A 17,027-nucleotide genomic window follows, 5' to 3' on the forward strand; every position below is an offset into this window, starting at 1 on the left:
TAAGCTAATGCAATCATTTGTTCATCATACACACAAGGGTAAGAAGCATGAATTCATAGATTCACCTAGAACGTAGATGCACAACAATATGGACTAATAGTAAGCCTGTCAGGTGCTCAGGTGTAGTAGTTTCTCTTGCACTAAAGCACAGAAACCCAACTTTCTCAAGAGCCTTGCTTCAGGTACAGCACTATTCTCTGCTGTAAAATCTGACAAAGCCCTGGGTGGGCATTTAAACTGCTTTTGGGGTGGCAGTTAGGCCCTCGCATGCAGGGTATGATAAAAATCATCACAGCCATCTTTGTCCACCACCGACCAGGCCCTTGCAACGTTTGTAAATTTGAAGCATATATACCGATTCATATAATAAATCTGTATCAACACAAAGTAAATAGTAAAATCATAATTGTAGAAGACTACCCAAGCAAAAATGGCCTGTGCATTTAGGATGCTTTCTCCAAAAGGGATATGCAGCACAATCACAGGAAAACAGTTTCAATTAGAGCGACATGAAGACTTGACCTAATGACATACAGGATAGAATGAGAGCTGAATTGTGTCAAGTGCTAAAGCCACATGGCATAGACAAACGTGTATGCAATTGAGACATGCTATCCACCTTTATTGCACACTTACCACAAGGAACTCAATCTCTGATAACAATTTCACATTATTTGTGTTGCTCAGCTGGATAAGATGGTTACTCTCTGAAATGTGGTCCATTTGCTCCTTCACACTCTGTAACATCTCCTCGTAACTACTCAGCTTCCCTTCAATTTGATCCACCTCCTTCAGAGCCTCATCCAGCAGCTGCATAAGGATGTTTACTTGCTTCTCAGAAGCCATAATCGACTGGATGTTTGCCTGCACAACAAACAATTGGTGGTTAAAAACTATTTTTGATCACATTTCAGTTCTCAAAGGTCTGGTCACCACTCAGTGAGGAACTCACAAGCTAGTCTCAACTCACAATCAGTATCTAAGCCAAGCTAAAGGATTAACACTGTACAGTTTAGGTGAACATACATCCTGTTTTTGCTGGGACAGTGATAGAATTGCACCCTCCGCATCCCCATTCACCGTCCTGCATATTGTTCTAATTTAAAAACCCTTTCCTGGTTTTGGTAAGAGGGCTGGTACTGACTGGGAGAATCCAGAATCCCGGGGCACTTGCCAATAATTCAACAAAATTCAATTTGGAAAATTCACATGAACACTTAGGCAAGAGCTCTCTGCCAACCCAGTGAAGGCTTGAACCCGAACCTTTAAGTTAACAGCCACATGCATTAACTGCTTGGGAAATGACTTCCCAGCAAGACCTTCAATAGCAATCAGAGCAAAACTGCCTTTGATTTTAACAGGCTTTCAGCCACAGCCAAATCACACAGTTTGTATACAAGGAAATGCCTGGAATTCCCCACCTCCTCCCACTCCCCCTCCCCGTCACTTCCATTTTCCCCACTAGTGAAGTATAGACAGGTTAGCCACTGTCGTTTGTAGTTCTACTTTTATGTTCATTGCCTTTCCCAGTTTCTTATTTTGAAAATCTGGTCACCGTGTGCAAAAGATGCTTCAGAATGCCAGAACAAGTGAGTACAAAGCAAAGCTCTATTTAATTTTTAACATCGATAGTCAACACATGCATCGCATAACACAAAAGATGACTCAATATTTTCTAATTTAGCAAGTTAATTTCTACAAAATAGGACCAAATGAAAAGACATGCATCAGGAATGCAATAAGAAGACAAAGTGAATATTGCATGAAGATTAAGTAGTTAATGAGCCCACATGAATGGTTTGTGTTCAAGGAACAAATAGGCATACTATGTTTACAGTTAATGTTCCTATGATTAGGTCTTAAACATAGCAGTCTTATGGTTTCCAAGTTAGTTTTCATCCTGCAACTGTATACAAGTCCCCTGACCTTTTTTTTTGCTTGCACTAAGGGTTCCCCGACGTTCTGTGCCCACAATACAATGAGTCTCTGTGCAGTGCATTAGTGGTGATGCAACCCTGTGTAATGTGTCCCCAAAGACGCCCAGAGCACAGTCTCACAAAAGACCTCTGCCCTAGCTAATGAAAGCATCAATGAAGGTTACATATTGTACAGCCTTTTTAGTAAATCAAAGCTAATCCAGCATCAACAATGTGCAAGAAATACTATACTGGCATCTATAGCTTAGGAAGCGTGCATTGGCATAGCCAATATTAGTTGTGTTTGCTATGTTCTATGCCATTTTAGATTTGGCTTACTTGCAGGTTACAGTGTACAGGAGCGGCAGGGGAACCCTTAGCAGCTACCCCAATTACCAGCAAAAGGGTACTTGGGACCCAACAAAATCCCTGCCACAAGCCAGAAGACTCCACCATAGGGCAAAGTTTACTGTCTTTATTACAAATAAAAACGGACAGGGATCACACAAGAACAGCATGTCGTTTTCAGTGCTCTCGTCCTCCAAATGTGTGCCACACCGTTTTAACCCTGAGTGAGGTCACAAAATATGTCTCAACCACCAAAAACCTACTGGGTGAAGGGGAGTGGTCAGTTTAGGAAACTATATGATAAATAGGGGTTAGTTAGGTTATTGGATCGGCATATCTGGAGGCTGCTTCAGGGACCACCCTTACATGTAAAAAATACAAAGTTGTAGGATAGCTGAGAAACTGTTGGCCACTGCAATATAAAGTGCCTTAACGTGAAAGGTAGCTATGGATGGGACAGACGTGACTTCCCAGCCTTGGGACCATGGACAGCTCCCAGGCTGAGTGAACCTTTTCAAGGCGATGGGAACGATCACGAAGGTGCTGTATGTTTCCTTCAATGCCATCTCTGATTGCCTAGGCCCTGAAAGAGAACAATCAGCTTTGAACCTATGTAGTAACTATCATTTCACCTCTGGTTCGATAGGAACTGTTTTCCTACATCTATCTCGAGTGAATAAGCATTGTGCTGCTCTTCAAGGTCACATGTCTATGGACCACGAAATGGAGCTCTCCTGCCTGTAATTATGAATATTTTAGCTGCATTACTTGCAGGTATCTCATTGCCTTGGTAAACTGGAAACTTTCAATTTCTGCTCATCTTTGCCCGTCTAAGCAACCAGTTTGAATTTGGTGCTTTCATTTTAAGGCCATTCTGCTTAGTCCTGTGGCACTCAGCCACTTCTAAGAAGGCAGCACTCTTCCTGATGTAGCACTGACCTCCCTCATTGGGCCTGCTCCGAGACCCCACTATTGGCTACTCGTTTTCCTTCTTTAACCAACGGGTGGCACCGGGTGGTGGGAGCCTGTCTTTTCTCAAAGGCCCGCATCCAAGTCCCTGTCTGCTCCCTGTGCGCTGCCTGGTTGGTCTGGGAGATCTTCCTGCTCCCCTCACTAGAGCATTGGGGCTGGCCCTCCTTCACTCCTTGAAGAAACTAGAACTTCTGTGCCCCATTTCACTGACCGTGGGTTTGTCACCTCTACCTTTTTATGCACCTACCCTTCTGACTCTCCCATTCTCACTCCATCTCGCCTGGCATGTGGCCGTACTGTGTTTCACCCTTTTGCCTAAATCTGAATCCAGCTGGGCTGTACTGTAATTCTTTGATTTTGGCTGTGCCCAATGACTGCATTGTGCTTCTCTGCTATTCCTGACTTGTTCCACCTCTTCTGCTAACCCCTCACCCCTGCTGTTCTCTCTCTCCTCCTCCACCCTCCTCAGCATCACCAACTGCGCTCTCCGTTCCCCTATCTTCTCTGTTTCTCTATTGACTATCCTTCCCTTCTCACTAAGTCTGGGAGGAAGAAGTTCAAAAAGGATATCTTTGTTTCTAACACTGGTCTCCCCATCGCTGACCCCTATACCAGCGCATCCTCTAGACAGACCCTCACCGACATCCTCTTTGTCTTTCCTTCGCCAGACCTTTGTACTCCTCCTATGGTCTCTGTGCGCACTCCTTTCTCGTCCTCACCCATTAATGGTGGCACCCTTTGGGAGGCCCTCCTGGACACCTTCCTCTAAGGTCATCATTAATGTCTACTTGATTGACACTGTCCTGTTGCAAGGCCCTCAAGCCAACCTTCTCCTCTTTGATAGAAGCTTCACGCGCCTCATCAGTTTCCTTCCAACTCCAGCGCTGCCCTCTCTCTCTCCTCTCTGGCTTCCCCGCCTCCCACCTCTGCCCCCGACGTGGCTACCTTGTCCTCTTCTCCTTCCTCTTCTACACCATTGCAAGGCGTACCTCTGATTTGTACACCTACCCAGAAGTCTTTCAAGGCTGGCACCCTGCTCCATATTGCCACTTTCAACTCTCGGTCGGCTGTCAAACACTCCTCTGACAGCTGCCGCTTCCTGGTAGAACACAATCTCTATGTCCTGACCGAGACATGGTTCACGGCCAGCTCTGTCACAGCTTTGACACTCTCCTCCCTGATGGCTACAAGATCCTCCCTGTGCCCAGATCCAACCGTCCTGATGGGGGTGTAGCCTTGATCTTCCCGTAGTGGATCCCTGCCTCTGTGATTCCTGTGCAGGCCTACTCCTCCTTCGAATGCCTTGTCTGTAGGTTGTCTATCTCTCCTGGTCACTCTCTCACCATTGCTACTATCTATCGCCACCTGGTCAGACTACCTCTTTTAATTCTGATTCTGTTGGTTGTCTCCATTACCATCAGTCTGGCTTCAGAGCTGCCAGAAGTATGGAAACCTCTCTTCTGAACATCCATGAAAACCTACTCTCCAACCTTGATTCTAACCTCCCCCTCTGTCCTCATCCTACTTGATCTCTCTTCTGCCTTTGACACGGTCAACCATGCCATCGTGCTCAACCGCCTCTGTGACAACCTGGGTATCACTGATCAGGCACTGGCCTGGCCTGGCCTGGCTGACCTTCCTCTCCAACCGACCCTCCCAGGTTCAACTTGGGTCCTTCCTTTCCTCTATCTCACTCTCCACATGTGGTGTTCCCCAGGGGTCTAACCTCTCTCCCTGGCTCTTTAACCAATACCTGGCACCCCTCGCCCACCGCATTGCTGCTCTCTGCTCCAACTTTCAGGGCTATGCGGACGACACTCAGCTCACTTTCAGGCTCTCCCTCTGCCACCTCTTTTCCCGCTCTCATCTCCAAATGTCTGTCTGCAATCCAGGAGTGGTGTGCCGCCAACAACCTCTACCTTAATGCCAGTAAGACCGAGATCCTCCTCATCGGCACCCCTGAACCTTCCTTTCCAGTCACTCTCCGGCCGGCCTCCCATTGCCCTCTCCCTGCTCCCTCCTGCGAGACTAAGAAGCTCTCGTCATATTCAACTCCACGCTTTCCTTTTCTCCTCACTTCCAGAGGTATTCTTCCTTTCCTCTCCTTCCCCCAGAAGCTCACTGTCTCTAGAGCTCTGGTTCTCTCTAGGCTGGACTACTGCAACAGCCTCTTTCTAAATCTGTCTGCTACTACCCTCCGCCCTCTGCAATTCATCCAGAACAGGACCGCAAGACTTCTCCTTGGTCTCAAGCACAATGATCATATCTCTCCAGCCCTGAAATCTCTTCATTGGCTCCCAGAGGCTGTAAGGATTAAGTTCAAGACCCTTTGCATTGTCCACAAGGCCTTCTGGGGCATGGGTCCGCAATACCTTCAACTTTCCATTCAGAAATACCTTCATACCCGAGCTCTTCGCTCCTCCACCTCCAACTACCTGAGGGTCAGCTGCTTCTCCAAGCAACAAGTTGGTGTTAGATCTCTTTCTTCGGCTGTGGCCTACCTCTGTAACTGCCTCCCTGCCACTCTTAAACTTGAGGAGAACCATCTTCGGTTTTGGTAGCACCACAAGGCCTTCCTTCTGCCTTCTCTCTTCCTCTCCCCTGCTGATCTCTTCCTGTATCTGCACTGGGTACTTGGCTACCCTCTGATTTTGAGCCCAGATCCCTGCCCAGCTGCATACCCGCACTGCCTTCTGGCAACCCATGCACTCGGGTCTGTATCTGCAAGCCTACAGACCCCCTACCTGCACTTATTCGACATCCTCTGTCTGCACTTTATTCTTGCACTTACCACCTGCTGGCCGCACTACCTGTTGTTGTTTTTATCACATGTTCTGCACTTTCCACTCCTCCCCTTCCCTTTGCACATCTTCCCCCTCACGCTCTCCTGCACTTGAACGTTCTCAATGTCACTGGGCCTAGTAAGATTGTTGTTTTGTCCTCCCTTGTACCCCTCCCTTGCCTCGTTGAGCCCTGAAACACTTGAGTATGGGTGTGATACAAATAAAATATATCATATAATTAGCTAGGATGTGCCTGTGCTGGAAGCTCTGTCTGCCTTTAGCTGAATCAGGCTGGCAGGTTTTCCATGTGTTTGACGTCTGTCTCACCTTCCCCATTCACATCAGTGCACCTGTGGCTTCCATCTTTGTTCGTATGGCTCTCCAAGTTAGTAGGCATGTGCAAGCTCGATATATGTGTTCTTGACATCTTGCGGTTTCTGCCTACCAATGTATGTGTGTGCGTACATCCTCTACTCTGCGAGAGTCATAATGATTTGTTTCGTGTCTACCTGCATTCAATTTGATGAATGTTCATGTAGCTTCATGCATGGATGCCTGCATGCTTCATGTCTACGTGCACCTACGCCGTCAGGTCAGTGATGACGTCACTGGCTCGTCAGGATTATAATCAATCAACTTGTTTGATCAACGATAACCCTATCTCCTCTATATTATCAGTCGGATATGGTTTGAATGGTTGCCTGAGCGAGTAACGTTTCTCACCTGCGGTAAATCGACGATGGTGCTGAAGGACTCAGGGGTGATGCCCATATATCATTTCTCTGCCTTCGGGCTGCAAGTTAGGTTGGGGTAAGGAGGGCCACACTTGGACCTCAGTCTTCAACAATATCCCTCTGTCACAGTAGTCTTTCTTGTTTGCTGCACATCCTGATTGGCCTCCCTTTAGGGTGCTTACAGAGATGATCTAGGTTGTAGCAAACCATCTATGTCCCTTTGCCTTGGAACATGAAACCTGTGCCTCTATCTGGAAACAAATTGTCCACATTTCTTTTTTTTAAACGTTTTTTTTAATTGATTTCAGTAACAAAATAATACACAAAAAGGAAAGACAGTGGTTAAGTGAATCAACCCCCTACCCTGCAATTCTCCAAAGATCTGCTTCTATGTACCACAGTTACACATAGTAAACTGTCTGCAATTGACATGGAAAGCTTATCCCCATCCTCAACAGCATCTTTCCCACCCATAAGCACATGCCCACACACATTAACAGTCGTAGAGTGGCTCCTTTAGGCTTCAGGCTCCTTCAGGCCATCATCATCAATATTTAGGATATTTCAGCTCCAGAGTCCAACACAGACCTTTCAGCATGAGCAATAAGATAATGTTTATAAGGACCCCATATATCCCTGTGTTTGGCACAGGGATGCACCGTTATACCGTACTCCAAATCCATCTCATTACAATAGAGAATGTCCTCTTTTCCATCATTCCACTGTAGGACCGTGAGGACCACCCCAAACCATTGCCACTCTTCTCTTAGCCAAAAGTAGGAGCAACCCCGCCAGCCTCCTCACTCGTCCTGAAATCTGTCTGGTTTTACCCAGCGGAGTGGTCTCCGGTGATGGGTCCACCTTCTCCCCCACTACGTCGCTCAATATCTCAAATACCTTTTCCCAAAATCGTAACACTGAAGGGCAGTTCCACGCTACATGTATGAAGTCTGCCAGTGCGGTGGTGCAACGAGCGCACCTATCCGGGGTGTCTGGGAAAAAGCTGTGCAACATTGCAGGGATGTAGTCAAATTGATGTAGATACATAAAATGGATCAACTTGAAACGACTATTAAGGGCTATACTTCTCATTTGTGCACAACAGTATCGTCATACCTCCTCGGATATGGTGCCTTACAGAGAATTCTCCCGTGGCTCCCGCTTGAAAGGGAGTGCATTCAAGAAGGGCTTGTCGATTCCCAGACGAAGAACTCTACAACACAAGGTACATTTGGGTTGCAGAACTATAGAATAAGATAAGACTCTAATAGACAATACATGGACTGGGCTTGTCCGATTTATCTTCATTTACAGGTTGCCCAGGTGGGGGGGATCCTCATACAGAACTGTGTCTGGTTGGTAGGGACTCAGTATTCTGCCAATTGTCTAACCAACTTATCTTCCTCCTAAATCTATGGTTGATATCGTTTCTGTGTTGATTCGTATGATATTTTAACGTAGTACAGTTGATGCATTTTAATGGAATCAGAGTAATAGTGGTACCACCTAGAACTGTATATATTTACCATTTTAAATTGTCGGAGCAAAAAGTGTATTATCGTGATTGTGTATATAACCATGAACCTTAATTATATAAAGACTGTATTTTTAACTAATATAGTGTGTGGTCATTCCTTTGCGGGTGCTTGTGGACTACACTGTACTTAAGAAGCAGCCCGCATCACCTCCTGAGTAGCTAGGGCTTCATTGCTCGACCATAGCTACCCTATAGAGAATTTTGGCTGGGGTCCTCTTCTCTGCCATATAGAGAGCAAGAGTACAGACACCCACCCCCCCTCCGGTTGCTTTACACACGGGCTCCATATATTGCTGTTCTCCTGCTTCAGGTACACCAACTATCCTCAGATTATTCCAGCCTGACTCAAGATCGTCTTGTTTATCAGCCAGTTCCTTAAGAGCCCATCGTACTTGAACAAGTTCCCATGTTGCAGTGGAAGATTCACCTTCAACTGTCGAGACTAGCCCTTCGACCTCATCAAGCCAATCCCCATGTTCATCTATGCGCACCTGCATGTGGTCCACTTTATATGTCAAAGTGTCAATTTTCCCAACCAGCGATTGTATACTTGCTTGTAATTGACTAAACATGGCTTTAATATCACTGAACGCTACACAAGGGGCCAGCAAGGAGGATTGAGAAGCTGCAGTCAGGGAACTCCTCCTCACTTGTTTGATGCTTAGCCTTGGCTGAGGTCTAAAATTTTAATTTTGATTGCTGCTTCCCTATTTTCAGCAATTTAGACATGGCACTGCCCTCTTGTCTCCTATGTCTGCTCCACACTTCTGCCTCTCACCGGGTCTGTTGCCAGACTGGACCTTGCCTAGCAGAAGGACATTCAGCGTGGTCTCCTACCCTGCCTTTCTGGCACCCTGATCAAGAACACATTCAAAACAATTGTTTTCCCTTGTACAACAGATCTTGTCTCTACCCCTACAGCGGACTTCCACACAGACTAGCAAGAGCCAACCAAGGTTGTAGTTGACACCACTCCAATATGATCAAATAGGGGAGGGAACTTCGCTGTGCTCACCCAGCCTATGCGTGTTCACCTAAGTTCAAGTGGTCAGACCCAAGTCTCCAGCAGCGCGCTTGACCAGTCGAGATGTCACTGCAAAAATGTACGCAGTCAGATCAGGTGCGTAGCATTTAGCTGAAATGATGTACCATACCGGGTCTCACCATCCGCACACTGGAGGAACTCCCCCTCTGGAATGGTCCTGAATAGCGCTGGCACCTGCTCTGAACCCAAGGAGCTACACACGATCAGGTGTGGAATCATTCCCTGCAGAGTCTTCAGGTCATCGTTTTCTGCACTCTCAGCACTGGGGCACATACAAAATTCCACTCTACACTCGACCCTCTTTACACAGCTATCGCTGCCCCCTCACGCTCACCTTCTTGCCCCAGTTACAATCTAGGGTGTCAGCCCTTCCACACCAAGCAAAAAGGCCGGCAATCACCAACGTAATGTATATGAAACTCTGATCTTGTGAGGTAATCAAAGGGAGTGCAGGCATGCCTGTTGCACACTGCCACACTGGGGAACCCACACCACCGCGGCAGTGTTGTCCACGTGTGAGGTGCCCCCATTACCAGCCGCCGTTCGGAGAGCACATTGTCCATCAAGTGTGTCGTTGAGGCAGGCGCAGCTCTCTGCATAGTCGTTGCTGCGTCTCCTCTGATCCCGTAACGTGGAAGCCGCTCTGATCCGCTCCGGATAGAAATCACTCCCACACAGGACACTCCTCCACAAGGGTCCGCCCCGCTCTCCAATATTTAGTATAGTGCCGTCAACCACCCCTGCACTTCCCAACAAGGTGGCTATTCGGCGAGCCACAGAGACTCGCAATCGGAGCAGTTCCCAGGCATCAGCTCCTCATATATTCGGCCACCTGGTGTGAGTGCTGCACCTCTCTCACAGCCGACAACCAGCAAGCAGCGGCTCCATATACTGTAGACAGCCGATAGGGGGTGTGGGGGGATTACACCGGGCACGCTCGCTTCAGAACCCCGATCACGGCTGCATACTGGTCAGTGCGGCCCACTCTTCTCCTAGGTTTGCTGCGTTAGGAAGTCGCCACCAGCAGATCGTCTCTCTGAACTCAGCCAGCGAACAGTGCAGGGGCACCAGACTTCCTCAGAAATTACCCACAATGTTCATACACCTCATGCACCAGAAATGATTACAGCAGCGAGCCAGGGTTCTTATTTTCCAGAGGGACTGGGGTGCTTAGGAACTTACAGGCTTGCAGCCATCTTGCTGTGCTCGCTAGCATCCCCCCTTGTCAAATTGTCCAAATGTTTTATGTTGAGACCTGTGTGGAACTATTGTTGTCCTGTAAAACTTTTGTGCACACAAATTGATGACCTTGTTTTGTACATAAATTGATGTTCTATTTCTGTTTTATTCCGATCCATGGAGGACTGGTGTATGTGGACATTGGGAGAATTCCCAACAAGCTGGTCCACCTCTCAAAAGGCGGGGTTGAGCTGGGGCAGAGATAGTTATGTTGTTTAGAGGGTTTTTCAGAATGTACCTTGTGAGGGGTTCTGAGAAGCAAACTTAAAGGTAAAACCAGTTTATACTCAAGTTCTAGACCAAGCTCTCAATGGTAGTATAGCTGAGCAATTGGGCTTAGAATCAGGAGGGAGCAGGCTTGCCGTGAAGTACAATTAACAAGAATGAAGTCTGTTAAGAATAGAAAGTTCAGACAGTTAAGTATAAAATTATACTATTTGTTAAAGACAGGCAATCTGTAAAATCAACACACTATTGGTAAGTAAACTCACTATTAAACATATATACACACACGACAGATAATCCCAAAATGCATTGCGTACCACCTTAGATTACAACACAGTTAGCATGCTATATATATATATATATATATATATATATATATATATATATATATATATATATATATATATATATATATATATATATATATATATATATATATGGTGTGAAATGGCTAAAGTGGGTGGGAAAGAAGGATAAGAACGATTTACAAGTCTTAACTAGGCTAGAACAACTTAATTGATAAAAACACTAGTTTATAACACCATTTCTAGCATTGTTATAGTTCAGTCCTTTACAGGCATGTGCTGTATCAAGCAGGTTCTTCGTAAAAATCACAGTAGTATTGTCCCACTTAGTCTACCAGCCTCCAGGCCCTGGATAACTGGCCACTGCCTTTGGCCCAGTAGGGTAGCTACTTAAGAGCTTTATGACCGACCAGTGCAAGTCAATGGGCATAAGAATTGCTTAAAGATATAAGGTATGCCACGGATGGCTCAAATAACTTCCACAAACTCTGGAGAGCAGTTCAAGGATTTTTATTGCAAGAGGTTCTGGGGGTCCCCGACTCTTCCCTCAGCCTCCCGCCACCCTAACCCAGACTTCCCTATATCCTGAGATGCAACTAAAGATCAGATTGTTAACCCAACGATCTAATCTAGACTACTCTTGTGGTGAAAGCCGAAGGGCCACAGACTTATCTAATACACTCCCTCCAAGACTTTCTAAGGGTTCCCCTGCTCCTTTGGTGCCCCACACTATGCTCAATTTGGATTTAGGTATTGTGCCAGTCTCCTTACACGGTCTCCTTCTCCTCTTCCCCTGATCATGTTGCTAGGAGTCTTACTCTGTCTTCATGTTCTCCTTCTACTCTATACTTCTCTCTCTATACCACTCTCTCTCACTTGCAATGCCATACCTGAACACCTTTTACTCTGCCTCATTTCTGCGGGTCACTTATATCTGACACTTGCTGGTTCTTTCCTTTCCCCCCACTTCCCATTGGTGCTGTGCCTCACCTGACTCTTTGGCCCAATTTAGCCCTGTTATTTAACCCGGGTTGGGCCATCATGCTGCTCGGCTTCAAAATCTCCCTTTAGCGCAGTGGTATTCAAACTTTTTTAATGCCAAGCCCCCCTTGAGTCCAAATTTTGTTGCCGAGCATCCCCCGTCCCTTGAGTAAAAATATTGCTAGATATCATTTCTGCTTATATTTTCTGTTCAAATCAGTCACTTTACTCCCTTTTGGAAGAGCCTTACGACCCCTGTCCAGCCCCCCAGGCCCCAACACCCTTTGTGCCCCCGCCACTGGTTCCAGGTCCACAGTTTGAAGACCACTGCTTAGTCCCATCCCTTCTCATGTTCAGCTTTTCATGCAGTCTGTGATGTCTCCCAGGTCGATGTTCGTTTGGCATCTCATTCTAGCTTCACTGTGGAAAGTCCTCTTTTATGCAAGTTGGTGGGAGGTTAGTGTACACCATAGCTCTGGAATATGTGATGGATTTGGCATCCTTCTTTATCCGCTTGTCAGCTTTTTCCACCACTGTGTTGCCTTCTGGTTCATTCAGTCTGACACATAATAGAAGAGAATTCTGCCCAAAAGAGTGTCTGAAAGGCATTGAGTGATCACATTCATAGGGTCTGAGACAGGGGCTCCCCCTGCCCCACCTCTGGGGTAGGACCAGTTACTGACATACAACCTGGTAGGCCGTATGCCCACGTTGGGAGTGGTTCACGTCCCCCACTTGACTAGGTCAGGTCCCTGAGCCTGTCACAGGTATTTGGACCCCCAGACTCTGACCTGCAACATCACAGATGCCACAAAACAGGGTATTGGTGGGGACAACTAAGCTCACCATAGACTTTTCTGTTTGAGGCTCGCCCGTTTGCGGGTACGAGGCTTCCATTGATGGTTTAGGTCACGCTCACAAGACAGGGTGAAAATGCCCCCAATGTTCCAGCAGCATGGATGACCCCTCATAAGCAAAAACTGAAGTGGAGGTTGTTTGTTTTAACCCGGGCAGAGGGTTGACAGACCCACTGGAATGGGACGGTAAGACTTCTGGTTCTAGTAGGCACTTCCTCGTGTTGATAGATTTCACTGGCAGGTTGGCAAAATCCCACCAGAGCTCTGAGAAGGCTAGCAAAATTTCCAAGGATGAGGCGGTAAGGGTCCTGTGCTAGGCTTCATTCCAGTTCCAGTCAGGAGCAGGCCAAATGCAAACCCGGTTATGACTCTGACTTTCAAATAATGATGGATGCAAAGCCAGGCTTCAGGCTACTTGGTCTTACTGGTCCAGTGAAGGAAAGACACCCAGTTCAGGTATTCACAGTTGATTTGAAGGTAGAGTCTGCAACGTGCTTGTATGCTTGGCCAATGGTGATCGCAGCAGCAGAAGTCCTCGGTGCATCTCTGGCAATCGATTGGCTTCAGGTGCTTGGCTCGTAGGTGGTCCTCTCCTTTTACCCAGATTCGGGCTGGGGCTGCCCCAGCCCAACTGTGGAGCAGACCTGCGATATATAAACAGATGGAGGCTGTCCAATCAGAGACAGTGCCAAATCCCAGTTTTAGCTAGTCCACTTGCACAAAGCACAGACCAGGAGCACAAAGCTGGATTGCTGCAAAAAAACGCATGCCCATATGTGGCAATTTCTGACCCGAGAAGAAAGGAAGATGACCTGCAAAATAGGTTGCACAAAGAACATGCTTTATATCACAAGGACGGCATTTTGATAGGACACTCAGAAAGGCATTATTGTGGTAAAAAAGTATGGTTCATTGCTACCAGCCTGTTCAGTACACCTCACAAAAGTAGCTGGGATGTTACTTAAAGAAAAATAAAAGGGACTCCAATGAAGTGGCTTGTGCTACACTATACGAATTAAGTCGACACTAAAGGGAGACATGTTCCCTGCACTAGTAGCTATAGTGGATGACCAGTGCACCACAAACAAAATCTGAATAGCAGGCAAGTTAAGCAAATAGAGCTCACTTGCCCAAAATTCAACTGGGATAAAGACAAAAAGCAAATCTGCAGAGGGGGTTCAATGAAGTCAGGAGAGTAAAGTCGCAAAAAATGAAACTTTTCTAACACCTACCTACACCATATCAATTTAGGGAAATTATTAATGCTCGCCTAGTGAAATTATTCACCATCCACCTCCCAGGGTTCAAAATTGAGAGGAGCTGGGAAGCTATCTAGCTCCTGCTTGAAGCCAAGAAGAGCCTGGTCAGCTTGATACCGACAGCTACCAGGAGCTACTTTTGAGTCCCCACTCTATAAATATACATTACGACATTTAAAGCATATGGGTCATAAATAATGCACAACATGATATGTTAGCATCTTATGTGGAAGATTTGCGTAACGCTTCGTACTACCTCCTTGTTCCACAGTGGTAACTCCTGGTCCCTGGTTAATGCTGTATACCTAGGAGCTGCTTTTATCTCCTGCTTATCCAATTTTAATTTCTAACCCTGCTATAATCATCCGTTAGTTTCCACCTGAAGTAATAGTTGTCAGTGTTTCCACATAGAACTCATTGCAGCAGTTGTGTCATTTGGAAGCACTGTAAACAACCAGCTTTACTGTGACCAAGCTGAAACAGACTCATTTCATCAGCATAGGAAGTAAGAAAGGCAGAGTCAGCGTGCTATTGAGCCATCTTATCTGCACAGTCTAGTATATAGGGACCTTGTGCAGCCTTCATTTTTTTCCTCACCCTGGGAGACTAAAATCAGACATTTAAACCATCCACAAAAACCAATTCAATGTATGCGATCCAAAATAGATACACTGGTGTGCAAGCTACGGAGATGCAGCTGTGGGTGAGGGAGGGTGTACAGTAGATAGAGAGCAGGGGTAAACATTTCAAGTTGCAAGCTATTAGCCAGCCACGAAAAGCCACTTGCCACCTCAACTCTACACAGCACACCATTTCCAACTCAGCAAGTATCCATTATCACAAAGCCAGTGGCTAGTGCACATTTTGCACCCTGCAAATAGGCAGTATTTATATAGCTCTAGTTGAATTATACCACTCAGCTTTTATTTAAACTCTAACCAATTTTGAGAGATATGGAAACTGGTACAAGGAAAGAGGACACGGATGGTGCAAGATCACACTATTTTGTGGAATGGAAAAGGTGGAATTGAGATTTAGATCTTCTTGTCCCACTATTGAAGATTTAACCAACAGATTAAGCCTCTCTACCAAAGGGCCAGGCATTAAGGTTGCTAGGGGTACAGGGTGGGCTTACAGCAACGTGGGGAGGAGTTCTTGACAAGGACATAGAGCTGCTCTTACATCCGGTGCTCTTATATCCGGTGCTCCCATACTAGAGTTCAGACAGACAGACAGACAGACACACACACACACACACACACACACCTCTCTGCATCTCTGCTGCGAGCCTCATCGAAGCATCCCCCTCCAGGGACACAGGAGTGTACCTCCCACCCACAGCATACACCTACTCAACAGGTTGACCCTGGCCTTGACAACATGGCCGCCACTGAAGATGCCACCATCCAGGTCGTCCTCGCCAGCACCATTGCTTCACCTGATTCACCACAATTCCAGCCAATAAGAGGATCCGACAACAACCGGGAGGCGAAGACGGTCAGCGACCACGGGAAGCAAAGGCTTAATAGCCTCTCTGCAGTTCTCCGCTGCTCGCTGTTGCCGCCTGGCGCACTTCAGCAGACATCAGCTGAAGGTAAGCCACTTACACGTCCATAAGGTCTCGGCTCAACCCCTGCAAATTCCTCAAGAACTGCAAACCACTATGCCATGTCACCACTCTGGCCCAAGCAAAACTCTCACCGGGCCCGACCCCACTGACCAGTAGACTTGTGCGCCTAAGAGCATGCACCAATCCACAATTTTACAACTCCTGAACCAGAGATGCCTTAGCCCGCAACTGCCTGCTAGGCGTCCGCACCCAACCCCCCACCAACAACACAAGGCACTCGCAGGCCTCCTTGTCAACCGCGTTCACATGCAGGCAACGAGAACCTATGTCAGCACGTCCCTGCATTCTGGCCAACACTCTGATCCCTAATCCAAGGGTCCCCATTCAGACAGACTCCGCACAGCAGCAGAAAATCCTCGCCAACCACACTGCCTAAAGCAGGAACAAGACTCCAATACCAACAGTGGATAACGGTACCAAGACACGCACGCAAGCACCTCTGTTGCTGCCCCAACTGACTCAAATTCTGCTGGTACCTTTGTTGCCCTCAACACCATGCCTAATGTTACCAGCCCCACTGCTGCCCATGCTGTTACCATGCCTAATATTGGCAAATGTACTAGCTTCATTGCTGCCCATGCCATTGCCATGCCTAATGTTGCCATATGTTCCAGCTCCATTGCTGCCCATGCTGTTACCATGCTTAATGTTGTTCAATGTACCAGTTCCAAAGTTACCCATTCCACTACCATGCCTAATGCTAACCTGGTCACTTCTATTGCTGCCAATGGTGTCAGTCCTGACGTAGCCCACGCTGCCACCCCAACCACCTCTCAGGGTGCCACTGAATCAGATGCTACACATATGGATGCGCCTTCCCCCCACCTCTCACACACCGCACTAAACTGTGCCCTCATCAGCGCACGCTCCCTCCCAGCCCATGCCATAGACATACACGACTTGCTCACTGTCCGCAACCTTGACCTCCTAGCTATCTCGGAAACCTGGCTCCATGAAGCATCAGGCCCTTCCATCTCACCAGCACTCCCCCCAGGGTACACTATATTCAGACAAGGCCGCCAGCACTTTAACAGGGGCGGGATCGCCCTCATAGCGAAAGAGTCCATCCCCATTAGAAAGATTTAAACTTCCACTGAAGGTAACAGCGACGTCCTAGTCCTTAAACTAACTACATCCCATAACTGCGCCATCACACTTTACATTGTCTACCGGCCCCCCGGGCCCCATGACAGACC

At 47.1% G+C, this 17,027-nt stretch overlaps 1 protein-coding gene across 4 annotated transcripts in view; it reads right to left on the reverse strand.

Moving 5' to 3' along the window:
• The window catches only part of EXOC1 (exocyst complex component 1), a 791,619-nt gene that overhangs the window by 639,708 nt on the left and 134,884 nt on the right, over positions 1 to 17,027 (reverse strand). For all 4 annotated transcript variants that reach the window (XM_069631625.1, XM_069631623.1, XM_069631624.1 and 1 more), the window contains one exon: positions 637 to 864. In XM_069631625.1, the coding sequence (XP_069487726.1) occupies positions 637 to 864 (228 nt within the window). The remainder of the gene's footprint in view (positions 1 to 636; positions 865 to 17,027) is intronic.

Source organism: Ambystoma mexicanum, chromosome 6q (assembly GCF_040938575.1).
Source record: "Ambystoma mexicanum isolate Mex_15411 chromosome 6q, UKY_AmexF1_1, whole genome shotgun sequence".
In the NCBI taxonomy this organism is placed as follows: domain Eukaryota; kingdom Metazoa; phylum Chordata; class Amphibia; order Caudata; family Ambystomatidae; genus Ambystoma; species Ambystoma mexicanum.